Raw genomic sequence first — 13,321 nt, forward strand, 5'->3', positions numbered from 1 at the left:
GCTTTTCTTTCTCAAGTTGTTTTGGCTATTTGGGGTCTTTTCTGGTTCCGTACAAATTTTAGGACTGTTTGTTCTAGCTCTGTGAAAAATTCTAGTGGAATTTTGATAGGGATTTCATTAAATATGTAGATTGCTTTGGGTAGTGTAGACATTTTAACAGTATTTGTTCTGATCTACAAGGGAGAAGTTTTAGAACTCATCTAGTGCTAACATATAACCTGATGAATTAATACTGGTAAAACATGAATTGTCAAGCAACATTTTTTTTTAAGTTTGCTTGTTTGTTTATTTATTTATTTATATATTTATTTCAATACCCATCACCCACCCTCTCCTCCCTCCCACCCCCCATCAACCCTCAGTTTGTTCTCAGTTTTTAAGAGTCTCTTATGTTTTGGCTTCCTCCCTCTCTATAACTTTTTTTCCCCCTTCCCCTCCCCCATGGTCTTCTGTTAAGTTTCTCAGGATCCACATAAGAGTGAAAACATACGGTATCTGTCTTTCTCTGTATGACTTATTTCCCTTAGCATAACACTCTCCAGTTCCATCCATGTTGCTACAAAAGGCCATATTTCATTCTTTCTCATTGCCACAAGTAACATTTCTTTTGTATTCCTTATGGTGAATTGTCTGATTTGTTCTATGCTCAGTTACCAGTTGGATATTATTCTTTTTCTTATAAATGATCAAAACTCTTTGCATATTAATAATGTTAACTATTAAGCCACCATATAATTCTTTTTCCCATCTTGTCATTTTCCTTTTAGTTTAGTTTATATTTTTTTCTTACAAGTTTATAATTATTATTTTGTCAAATATATTTTTTCTATTATGATTTTCTTCTTTTGGTTCTATACTTAGAGGCACCATACTCACCATAAGCTCTGAGCTATGTTCACTTTATATTTTTTCTGTTCCTTTAATATTTTTATTTTCAAGTCAGCTCTTTAACCCATCCAGAATTAAATGCATGATTGCACATTTATTCCCAATGAAATTTATATCGTTCATTATAGCATATTGTTTCAGTCTGTTGTAACATTTCATGTCTTGCATCTGTTGCATATATATTCATAATATATAATGTATCAGTGGTTCTCAACTGAAGGTAATTTCACCTTCTGTGGAAAATTTGGCAATATTTAGAGACATTTTTATTTGTCAGGACTGAACATAGACAGGCTGGGGGAGAGACTGACTACTGGCCTCTAGTGAGTAGTGGCCAGGGTTGAGGTTAAACATCCTACAATGTACAGGATAGCCCTCACAGCAAAGAATTGTCAATAATGCCAAGATGAAGAGACCATCATATAGGTGAGGGAGTGGGAGAGATCTATTGGGTACCATTCTTCTCCCAGTTACATACTCACCAATAGTAGTATTACCTGGGCCATATTTCTGTTTCCTGCTCTGAGGAGCACTTGAAGAGACTTTGCCTCCTGCTTTGCAGAAATCCAGATATACACTGAATTTTTTTTATCATCCCTGGACGGTTTCAAAAACAAATGAGCTTAATAGTTTTAGAGCACAGACCCTGGAGCCGTGCTGAGGCAGGTTCTACCTCTTATTAGTTGTGTGACCTTGAGCAAGCTACTTAACCTCTCTGTCTTCAGTTTCTTCATGTGTAAAGTGAGAGTAATAGTCATATCCTTATGCTGGATTATCACAGAATTATAAGATGCTTAAAGTAATGCTTGACATGTAGTAAACATTATAGAAGGATTTGGTAACAATGAAAAGTAAATGACTTGGTTTTTTTTGTGAACCACCTTATTTGATCACAATGGCCTGTACTTGCTTTTTTTCTTAATTTAATTTAATTTAATTTTATTTTATTTTATTTTAAGAGAGGGAAAGAGTTTACAAGAAGGGTGTTGGGAGTGGGGAGAGAGAGAGAGAGAGAGAGAGAGAGAGGAGAACCTTCAGTAGGCTCTATCCTCAGTGCAGAGCCCGATACAGGACTTGATCTTACGACCCTGGGATCATGACCTGAGTCAAAATCAAGAGTCAGATGCTCAACTGACTAAGCCACCCAGGCACCCCTGTTATTGCTTTTTATATAATTATACTTTTTAAAATCCATTGTAGATTTTTGCCAGTGATCAAATTGAAGCAGCATGTTTCTTCTTTACCCTTCTGGAACATCTCTTATCCTCTTGCCATGCAGCATAAACCCCATCAGATCATCAACTCTGTTCTCTCTCTGATTATTATTTAACTTTTATTACCTCTATCAAGGTTGCAGATTTCCTTATAGGCACATATCTCTTTAATATGTAGAGTTGTTTATTTTTCCTCCTGTGAAAACCATTAATTTTGAATACAGACTATATTCATTCTGAGTTACATTCTGAAAGTTAATGATGATATCTTTGGAATTATATTGTCTCCTTGTGCCAAAAATTTCAATTCATTCTATTAACATGTGCTGAACACATTTTACGTCACCATCTAGACACCATGTTGTCTCTTATCCCCTTACTAGATAGATATTTTCTTCTGTGTATTTCTGAGTCTCTTAATTCCTATTTTGCTTTCTGGCATATATGACATCTTCTAGAACAGCACTGTTCAATGGAATTTTCTGTAATAACAGAAATTTTCTAATCTGCACAGCCCAATAGTGTAGATACCACTGAGTGCTTGAAAGTGGCTAGGGCAACTGAAGAACAGAGTTTTAAATTTTATTTAATCTTAATTAATTTAAATGTAAATCACCACCTGGGGCTAGTGGCTAGCACATTGAACAGCACAGCTCTAGAGCATTTCCTCACCCTTCCATTTTCAGTTTAAAATATTCAGCTTGGGGCGCCTGGGTGGCTCAGTCGGTTAAGCGTCCGACTTCAGCTCAGGTCATGATCTCAAGATTTGTGAGTTCAAGCCCTGCGTCGGGCTCTGTGCTGACAACTCAGAGCCTGGAGCCTGTTTCAGATTCTGTGTCTCCCTCTCTCTCTGCCCCTCCCCCACTTGTGCTCTCTCTCTGTCTTTCAAGAATATATAAATGTAAAATTTTTTTCATCTTTATTCTAACTTAAACCTATTTCACTCAATGTACTTGTATATAGTTTTGTTTATCCTATATATTATATATATTTCTTATACTCCAGTAATCAAGTTACTTTTACTTCATATCCTGTGTTTTCAATATAGTAATAATACATAGTCTTTGATAATTGGGACTGTGCGTGTGTATTTCTGTTAGTAGAGTTTTTAATGTATTATCTTGTAAAGTCAGGTGCTTTCTTTTCTTTAGTTTTTGTTTCGGATAAAAATAATAGTGTTCATTGTAGGAAAACAATGAAGAACAACAGAATAAATTGAGAATAAAAAGCATCCTAGTGGCACAAAGCAGAGATTACTACTATTACTACACCCACACACACACACACACACACACACACACACACACACACACACACTGTGTTATGTGATAGACTGTGACTTGGATGAGTTCTTTATATGCATAATATATTCTTTTATTTTTAGATATTTTTACTAATTATATAGATAATACATGTGTTTTGTTTTTAAAAAATTGAAAAACAAGAGTATGCTGAAGGAACAAAATCACCCATAATCACAGGATCCATAAATCAACCACTTTTACTGTTCTGGTTTGAAACAAATATTTGAAACAAAATATTGTTTCTAAGTTCCATAGTAGGTGGATGCATAGGCTGGTAGGCAAGTAGGTAGCTAGAAGGGTAGATACATAGCCATTTAATTTTTTAAAAAATTATGCTACAGATATGCAGCATTTGCTAATAAATGTATCCATCCTTCAGATGATAATCAAACAAAAATATGTGTCACTATGGGTATGTGTTATAAACAATAGTATTAGTGGCCATTTTGAACATTTGTAACTAAAGTAATAAGAATGGGTATTTGTAACATGTATTCACTGAATTTGTCAATCCCTGGTGTCTTACTTTTTACAGCATAAGAATTTTTAAATAGTATAAAATAAAATTCACAAATATGATTTTAATGGCTGCATCATATCCCATTGTATCTATATACCATAATTTATTTAATAGTTCCCTATTACTGGACATTTAGGACGTTTCTCTTTTTTTTACTATTATAAATAGCATTGCACTCTTCAATTTAGTGCCTGAAACTTTTCATCTCTGATTATTTCCCTAGGATATATTCTTAGAAGCAAAATTGCTGGACCAAATTAAATGAACAGATTTAAAATTCTTGATACATATTGCCAAATTGCCCTCCAGAAAGTTCTTTGTTGCTTATAGAAGAAAATAAATAATCCTTGTTCTATTTCTACCGTTTAATCATTTTTATGCAGCCTTTCTTTGAACCTTTAAACTTCTCTTTGGTTTTAGGACTCAGAATTGTTTTTTAATAAATGTTTCTTTCAAGGGATTAGCAAAGTAATCACATTGTTATAAATACCTAAACAATGTAACTCTCTTGTTTTTTCTTAGTAAAGGATCTCAGGATATAACATTTTTCATTATATAAATTATTTCTTTCTAGGGTGAACCAGGAGAAAAAGGAGATCCAGGTCTGGCTGGCATTAATGGACAAAATGTAAGCCGAACTGTTGTTTTTTTTTCTTCTTCTAATATTCTGTTTACATTTTGCCACTGAAATGTGTTGACTATCTAATGGTATTAAGACTTTACTATCAGTGACAGAACCAGCCACAATCAGGGCAAAATCAAGAATCAAGACAATTTTTTACATGGCTCAGTAAAAGCTCTGTGTTTTTAGTGTCATTATCGGTGGCCTCTTGCCTTTTTGTATTATGTGTCATCCTTAACAGTGCTTTCTTTTTTGTTGTTTTTGTGTTGCATTTTTCTAGTCTTCCTTTCTCTGTCTTTTCTCTTCCTATATACATTTTCATATGGCCCATGTTATTACCCACAGTCACTCTTCATCTTACACCAAAGCTCCATCCACTGAAGGTTCTGCATGGGTAGGATTGAAATGATGAAAAGAAGGGGAGAAGGGGACGGAGACTTGTGTATGTGTGTTCCAGTTCATCAACCTTGGGGATACTATTGCCTGTAACATCTGGAAGTCCTAGCATCTCCTTTTCCTTCCCTTAAGACAACAGACATTCCCCCACCCCCACCCCTATCCCCTGAGCTTCACTTTGATTCTTATGATGAAATTTGAAGGTTATCCCAAATATGGGTTTTCTCTAAAATATAGAATAATCTTCTGGTCTTCAAAATCACCATTTATTATAGATATTCTAACTTTACTGGGGAAAGTGACCACCATGAGAATTATTTTTTCCTAGTTTTCTTTTTCCACTTGCATAAAAATGTTTTAGAAAAGTTCTAGAAAGCTACACTACTTGCTTTGTGGAAAAAGAAAAATGAAGCTAGATTTGGTCCCTAATGTCTTAGATGTGTTATGAAACCATCTTGTATGCAGTAGATTACTACGGTGGGAAGGGAAGCTGATCATTACAGTCCCTGGGGCTTGTGGACAAAGTAAGAGGGATACCTGAGTATGGGAAGGGGTTTTCTCCAAAAGAGAAATACCCCAGGAATTAACCCTAGAGTCAACACTGGGTTGAGGTTCTGACCCCCACTGCTTTACTCTCTTGTTTACTTCTTGAGAAACCCCATTCACATATTTCATATGAGGGTCATTCTTAATCCTCTCCCCTTTGAAATGATTTTTCTATATGAGAGAATGGGAACTGGTACTTAGGGCTTGTAGCTGGAGTTGTCTCTGCATCTTCTCTAGTTCCTTACAGTGCATCAAGACACTGGATGTCACAACTGTGGGCCCATACATTTAAACAGAACCTCTGATTCACCTCCCTTCCCTACTAGTGGAGGTACCTGGTATCAGAGTAAGAGTTCTGGAGTGGAAAGCCAGAACCCACTGTGTCCCAGTTGGATCACTGGCTGAGAAAATCACTTCTCTATCTGTAAAGGATGGGTTTAGAATACATTCCCAAGTCCTCATCACTATGATGTCCTATCATTTTATACAAAGAGATTATTAAGATTATGAACTTGGAAAGCATAATAAACATAGAAGCATTCATTTAGGTTTTGTAATATTCCTGCTGCATGTAAGGAGATGTAGGGATAACAAAACAGAATATAGCTGGAGCCAGAGTATGAAAAGTGCTGTATGTAAGGATGTTTGCCCTTCCTCCTCTGAACACATGGAGGAGAATTCATCTGAGTTGTGTTTAATGAAGATTAGTGTCACAGTGTGTTCTATAAATTGGATCATATTGGGGCCTTTGCCTATGTTTTGTTTTTTCTGTTATACTCTTCATTAGATCAAAGACCATTTCTTGGAATCCCCAGGACTTAGTAAATATTTGCAGTTAAGTTCTCAGGAATTATTTTCCAAGTTTTAATTTTAAAAACTGAGAAAGTACTATAATAGTCTAAAATATAAGTAATTAGAGCCGAAAGTAGGATAACAGAGGTTGATATTGCAGTTGTAAAATATATGCAGTTTGGCACTTGACATCATTGAAAACTCAAAAATAGATCAAGATTTTGACCATTCATTATGAGAACAATGTTATCTTGTGAAAAATGTAGGAGTGTCGAAAGAAATTAATGATAGTGTTACAAAAGATAACCAAGCTGCATGCATGTGGGCTCTCTGAGAGAGAGGAAAAAAACAAAGATTTTTAGAAGTTCATTAAGATAACATTGGAATTGAAATAGAGAGGGACTTATCCAAACACTTCAATGAAACTTGGAGATTTGAGGTGTTGGAATCTGAAATCTATTTACATTAGCTTAGAAATTTGGAAATTTTTCTTACAGTGTCTGAAAGCAAGGTGATTTGGATTTGCAGATGTAATCAATTGATAAACACATATATTTTGTTTTCTTGTTTTGGGTTTTTTTGAAATTTTTTTAATATTAAATTTTTTGTCAAATTGGTTTCCATACAACACCCAGTGCTCATCCCAACAGGTGCCCTCCTCAATGCCTATCAACCATCAATGCCCATCAATGCCCAATGCCCATCACCCACCCATCTCCCTCCCACCCCCCATCAACCCTCAGTTTATTTTCAGTTTTTAAGACTTTTAAAAACTGAGGATAAACACATATATTTTGAGTGCCTACTACATGCCCAGTGTTCTGGCAGCTGTTGTAGGATTTCCAAACCTGATTAAGACCAACCTGTTAAGAGAGTACATAGTATAGTGGGCAGTGTGACCTTTCCTCTTTGAGAAGGATTTTGGAAGAGTTCTTTGCATGCCCTCAATCACAGGGGTGTCATTTCTTTAGCACCATAATTGTTTAATGTAGCTCATTAGGTACATCATAAAGCAGGACAAAGCACATTAACTTTTCTCACTTGGTTACTTAATTAATATGTAGATGATATTATTTTCCCTTCCTCAGTTTTGCCAAAGATATTCAGGAGTCATGACTAAGGAGAAACAAGAAAAAGTAATGAAAATTCTTTTGTCCCCTCTACTCTCACTAAGAGTGAAGAATTCAGTGCTCTGCTATTGCATCATTGATGGTGGTATTGTTAATGTGTTATCGTTCATAAACTGTTTCCACAAGAATCTGAAATTTGATCCTTTCTCTAAGTTTATGGGCTAGCCAGAGCAAGGGGTGATAGCATCCCTATTTTCAGAGGCAAGAAATAAAGGTTTGGGAAATTAAGCGACTTTTTTTTTTCTTTTAGAAAATGGTGAAATCAGCTTTTAACCCTACATGTTTGACCAAAAAGTCTCTTATTTTCCCACTAAATCATGCCACAATTGTCATTGCCTATTTTTCAATGCTAAGATAAACTGACTCTGCAAATTAAAATCATTCAGCATTTATGACAGTTCACTCCGACTTTCAATAAGCACAGGTACACATTCTTAGAGAATGCAGGGCATTATATTAGCGACTTCAATTTGAATTAAAGTCAAGCCATGATGGGGATTCTAACTTGAGAAACATTCTGCTGGAATACAGAGTGAATAAACCCAATGGGCCAGCTCACTCCAGCTACTTTCCAAGTCAAAGAAATTTGGAAGAATTTAGAAATGCTACTAAATTCAAAAGGCCAATGTAATGGTCTTTATTCTTGCATATCACAAATATCTTGATGTAAATGTATCTTTTAATAATTTCTTCTGTGCTAGCTTTGCCAAAAAATGGGCAAGCTCACTTTGGAAAATATGAACCTGATATAGAGGGAAATATTCAGCAGTTCAGTCTTTCTCGGTAGGACACTATTGGCATTCTGGGTAAGACAGTTCTTTGTTATGTGGGACTGTCTTGGGAGAGGAGAATGTTTAGCATCCCTAAGGCTCACCAACTAATGTAGCAGCTCTTAATCATTAGGACAAAGAAAATTCTCTGATATCTTTCTAAATGCATCCTTGGTAGTATAAGTGCATGTAAACTTTGGATTGATCTCCAAGGTATTGGAGCATTGGACTAAAGTTATTGAATTAAATACCTGCTCATACTTCCCTTATAGTTTAAATAATGCATACCAAACATAATAAAATTCTTAAAAATTTGAGTTGTGTGAATTTAGTCTTTAAAAAACAAGACCTCAGCTTTACAGACATTCTTAAATGATTTTGATTGTGACTTACTATGAGATATATTCAACAAATGCATTTTAGAACAGACTTGAGAGGGAGTCTCATAAAGTTGTTAATGTAACCTTTAAAGCCAGACTTCCTGGGCTCCGGTCCCAGCTCTGCCACTGCCTAACTGGCATACTACTTGGAACATTACTTATCCCCTCTGTGCCTCACTTTTTTCATTTGCACAATGGGATGATAATATTAATAGCACTTGCTTCAAGGCTACTTTTGTTTTTTTTTTGAGGGTGAACAGGGTTATCATGCATTTAGGACAGTGTCTCGTGTACAGTAAGAGCTATATAAACACATAAACCTTTGCTATTATTTGAAACTGGGTTAAATAAAACACATTTATCTTTAATAGAAATATCATTTCAGTTATGTGCTTTTGTGGGGTTACATAATCTTAGAAAAGTCAATTTCAATCATTGAGTTTAGACTCTTCCTCTGCGTCTTTCTTACTGTCTTTCAAACATGTTTTATAAAAATTACAGCATGTGATGTTTCTAAAATAATCATGTTAATCTCCTTATCCCAATGCAATCTGTACCATTAAATACAAAAATATTGAAATCACAAAGCTGAGATATCAGCTGGCAACAGCTGGTGCCATTGCTAGGGAACAAGATACAGTCAGTGGGAAGACAAGGCAAAGAATTAATTGATAGTTAAAATTTTTAACAACTATTATTTTGTATCATCTTCTGATTTTTAAAGATGCTATATACCATGAGTAGTAGATCTTCCAGTAAATTTAATTTCATTGTCTACCTGCTTTTATAATTCTAGATATAATACTGTCCTTCTGCTTCCACCTTGCCTTTAGATAAGAGTTCCTGTCTGCACATAACATCCAGAGTCAACTACTGTGCTTTTGAGAATCTTTATATATGTGAATATTATTGAGAACCTTGATAATATATTCCCATCTTACTCAATGTTGAACTCATAGACTGTTGCATCTGATTCTTTATGCTTTGTGGTGAGTGCTGTGTCTTTTTCTCTCCAGTACTCCATAACCATTGATAGCAGCACCAGTGTGACATGAGGAGAAAAATTGCACTTGAGCAAAGCATTACTGATCTGTTTCTCAGAGCTTATTATGATGCAATGGCCTTAAAAACATTGCACTTTGTCACAAGAGGACATGAGTTACACGGGCCCAATTTCGATGGCCGCAAAAGTAGAAGAAGCTTGATGAAGCAGTACTTCTCAATTGCATTTTATCCGATGTGAGTTAAAGGATGCTTGTTCCATATCTGTCAAACTGAGTACAAAACTGAACAGAATGAACTATTAATTATCCCTTAAACTTGGACTTGAAGGGTAAAAGCAACATTTATTAAGTACCTACAATGTACTGTTTTTTATAACCTATGATTCTCAGAACAACCCTTAAAGATAACTATTATTTATACCTATATTATAGGGAAGCTTAAACAATTTAGAATTTTACATAAAATGCCATTCTTTTCCTCACCCTCCTGAACTCCACATCTCTAAATCTTGAGTACCTCCAGTAGAATTAGGCCTCTCTGTGAACTGTTCCCTTCACACTTGCTGTATACTTCCATAATAGTATTCAACATTCACATTAGTTGTAGTGGGTTGCATTACTTCTCCAACCGCTTCCTGACTATAGTTGATTGAAATGGGATGGTTAGCTGATTCATTTGCCAATAAATCCTTCCCAGAAGTTGCAGTTAGTGTTAGTTTTTTAGGCAGGAATATTGAAAGAATTGTAATGTATTATTTTATGCCTAACATAATTTTTTAACACGTAATGTGTGTTGATTATGAATAATAGTAATAACTGGAACACTGCTACACACAGAATTCACTGTAACCCTGTGCCCCAGGGTTAACCATTTCCTGAGTGTTTTATTTAATGTTCCGTTTTTAAAAACAACATTTGCATATTCGTGTGGTCATAGAATATAGAGTTTAGTCTTCTATGTTTGTGCATGGTCAACAATATTTGACCATGCACAATATCCATTTATAAATAAATGGATACCTGGTGGCTCTCTCAGCCATTTCTTCTTCATGTTTGTCTTTTCTCTGGATAGAGTTACACCAAGAAGCCCAAAGAAAACTCTTAGTAATTTTCTCAGCCCAGTAAATGGTACAACCTCCTATCACTTACTTACGCCTTGACACCTCCTTTTCTCTGCCCCCTCTTCCAACATATCTGCCTCTTCTACTTCCCAGTATGTGCGGTCTCTGACCTCTCCTCTCCATCTCCAGTATCACCACCCTATCCCAGCCACCCTCGTCTCTTGCCTCAAAAGCTGTGACAGCCCCTTTTCTGCTTCCACTCTTGCTGCCTACAATCTATTTTTACATTGTAGTCAAAGTGATTTTTTTGAAGCAAAGTCACATCATGTCGTCTTTCTGCTTAAAACACTTAGGTTCAAAAACACATCCTCCTTACCATGACCTGCAGTTCACTACATGCTCTGACCCCTTAACTTGATCTCCTGCTCCCTGTCTGCATGCTTATGACACTGTCTTCACCTTGGGGGCTTTGGTGCTTGCTGTGCCTTCTAACCTCAATACTTTCCCCCTGGATCACTGCATGGCTGGATCCTCTGAAACAACAAATGTCACCTCCACACAGAAACTGTTTCTGGTGACCCCAACTGACATACCAGCTCTCTCCCTTTCAGGCAGAGCACATTTAGCCTATCGACCTGTTTATCATCAGTCACTCTCCTCTTATAACCTGAGTTCCGTGAAGGCAGGAATCTTGACCCTGTTAAGGAAAAAATTATTCTCACATTTATTAAGATGGTAAGGAGGACTTTTTGTTCAAGACTATTAGAATAGGGGCATTGCAATAGAGAAGTGAAATTGAGCTCAACTCCAAATACAATAAGGACGGGTGGGGATTTATAGCCAACGGAGTGACAGGCTCAATGAATGGAAAATTACTAAGAGCAAACACTGAGGGTGGGAGGATTCTTGATAACTGAACTATAGGATTCTTGCTAAAGGCAGGCCAAAGACTTACACATTAGAGATGGGGGATGAGGAACTTGATCTGCTGTTAAGGGTGGGGGATGCTATGTAAACTGATTAAGATTTTTGCTAAAACTGGTCTCAGCAAGCCGAAGACAGAAAAAGACAGAGGTCAAGGTTGAGGCCTAGTCAAGAAGAGGACTCAGAAGAGTCTGACTGAAGTTTGGTTGAAGAGGGGTTCTTTGTCAATTTCTAAGTAGCACTATCCAATAGAAAAATGTTTAATATATAATACTTACACAGTATATTTCTAAATATGATATTATAATCAAGACAAATATAAATATATTTTCCAGTAGCCATGTTAAGAAAAATAAAAGGAAACAGATGCAACTAATTTAAAAATATATTTAATTTAAAATATCCAAAATACTATTTTAATATATAATCAATATAAAAATCATTAATGAGCCATTTTGTATTTTTTAAAATAAATATTAAAAACCCATTATGTTTTGTACTCTCAGAACTTTTCAATGCAGACTAGTCTCATTTTGCTTATTTGGGAAGGAATGGATATTTCAAATAAGAGAATATTACATCTCAAATAGGATTTACTTTTTCACTCATCCCTTTTCTAAATAAATGAATAAAATACTCCAAGGTAACAATGGAAGACCGTAGCTATGAGTTTTATCCTGAAAGGTATTTCTACAATTGTGAAGTGTTTTTTGTTTGTTTGTTCGTTTGTTTGCCTTTTGGATGCTATTTTTATCCATTAGATTTTTTTTTTTTCTTAAAGTGTAAGATTACAGTTTTCACATAATCTCTGCAACAAGATTATTTTAAGTATCCAGTTTTCTCTCATTTCTTTAAATTCATCATTGACTTCTATATTGAATAGCTACAGGTGATAGCATTTGGCATTGTTTACTGACTACAAAATGTCAGAGCAGTGATAGACAGATCCCTAAGCCAGGAAAAGTAAGATATCTAGATATACTGTGCATTCTGTGACTTCAGAATTATTTCTTTTTTCCATTATTGTTCTCCATTCATCCAGTGTATTAAATCAAGAATGAAGAAAGATATTTTTTTCTATTTACCACACAGTCAGGATGTCGATCTAACTCTCTTTCTGTTTACACTGTGGGTATCTTCAGCTATAGAACTGATTCCTTCCGGTGAAATCTATTGTGATATTCCTGGGAGCTGTCATTTCTGAGTCTGATCAACTAAATACCCACTAAAACACCCAAGAGTCCAGAAGATTCATGAATATATTCATCTGATACTCTATGTCTCGTATAGTTTCATTTAATATCTTTATAAATCCAAGTAAAAAAAATTATCGATTAGAGAACTAAAACATACTTTGAAACAGGAAAGAGACTACATTGTAGCTTCGGCCTGTGAGTGATAGGAAAAGAATATGTCCTTCATTTGTTTTCTCCCACAATTAGATTACTTGATAGAGATATAAAAATGTTTTTTTTAATTTAATTCTTGACTTTTTTGGCAAGCTTTATAAAGGCCAAATCAATGCTAAATCAAAGGTATTTACAATATCCACAAATTTAATCCAAAGTGGATACTTAAAAGCTCATATAGATTTAAATGATGTTCTCCCAGATGGTGAATTAATGTAATTTTAGCAGGAAGCAAAGTTGCACAAATATGCAGTATTCAGGACTCACGCTGATTTAATGTATCTGTACTCACCACAACACAGATGTTGCTTATCATTTTAGTACCAGTTGTCTCTCTTTCTTTCTATACTACAAACTGAAG

The 13,321-nt window shown here is 35.3% G+C and overlaps 1 protein-coding gene across 2 annotated transcripts in view; it reads left to right on the forward strand.

Annotated features, from left to right (window-relative positions):
• Positions 1-13,321, forward strand: part of COL19A1 (collagen type XIX alpha 1 chain) — a 346,955-nt gene that overhangs the window by 152,127 nt on the left and 181,507 nt on the right. For both annotated transcript variants that reach the window (XM_060615861.3, XM_060615862.3), the window contains exon 13: positions 4,501-4,554. In XM_060615861.3, coding sequence (XP_060471844.2) covers positions 4,501-4,554 — 54 coding nt within the window. The remainder of the gene's footprint in view (positions 1-4,500; positions 4,555-13,321) is intronic.

The sequence above is a fragment of the Panthera onca genome, chromosome B2 (genome assembly GCF_046562875.1).
Source record: "Panthera onca isolate mPanOnc1 chromosome B2, mPanOnc1 haplotype 2, whole genome shotgun sequence".
NCBI classification, from domain to species: Eukaryota; Metazoa; Chordata; class Mammalia; order Carnivora; family Felidae; genus Panthera; species Panthera onca.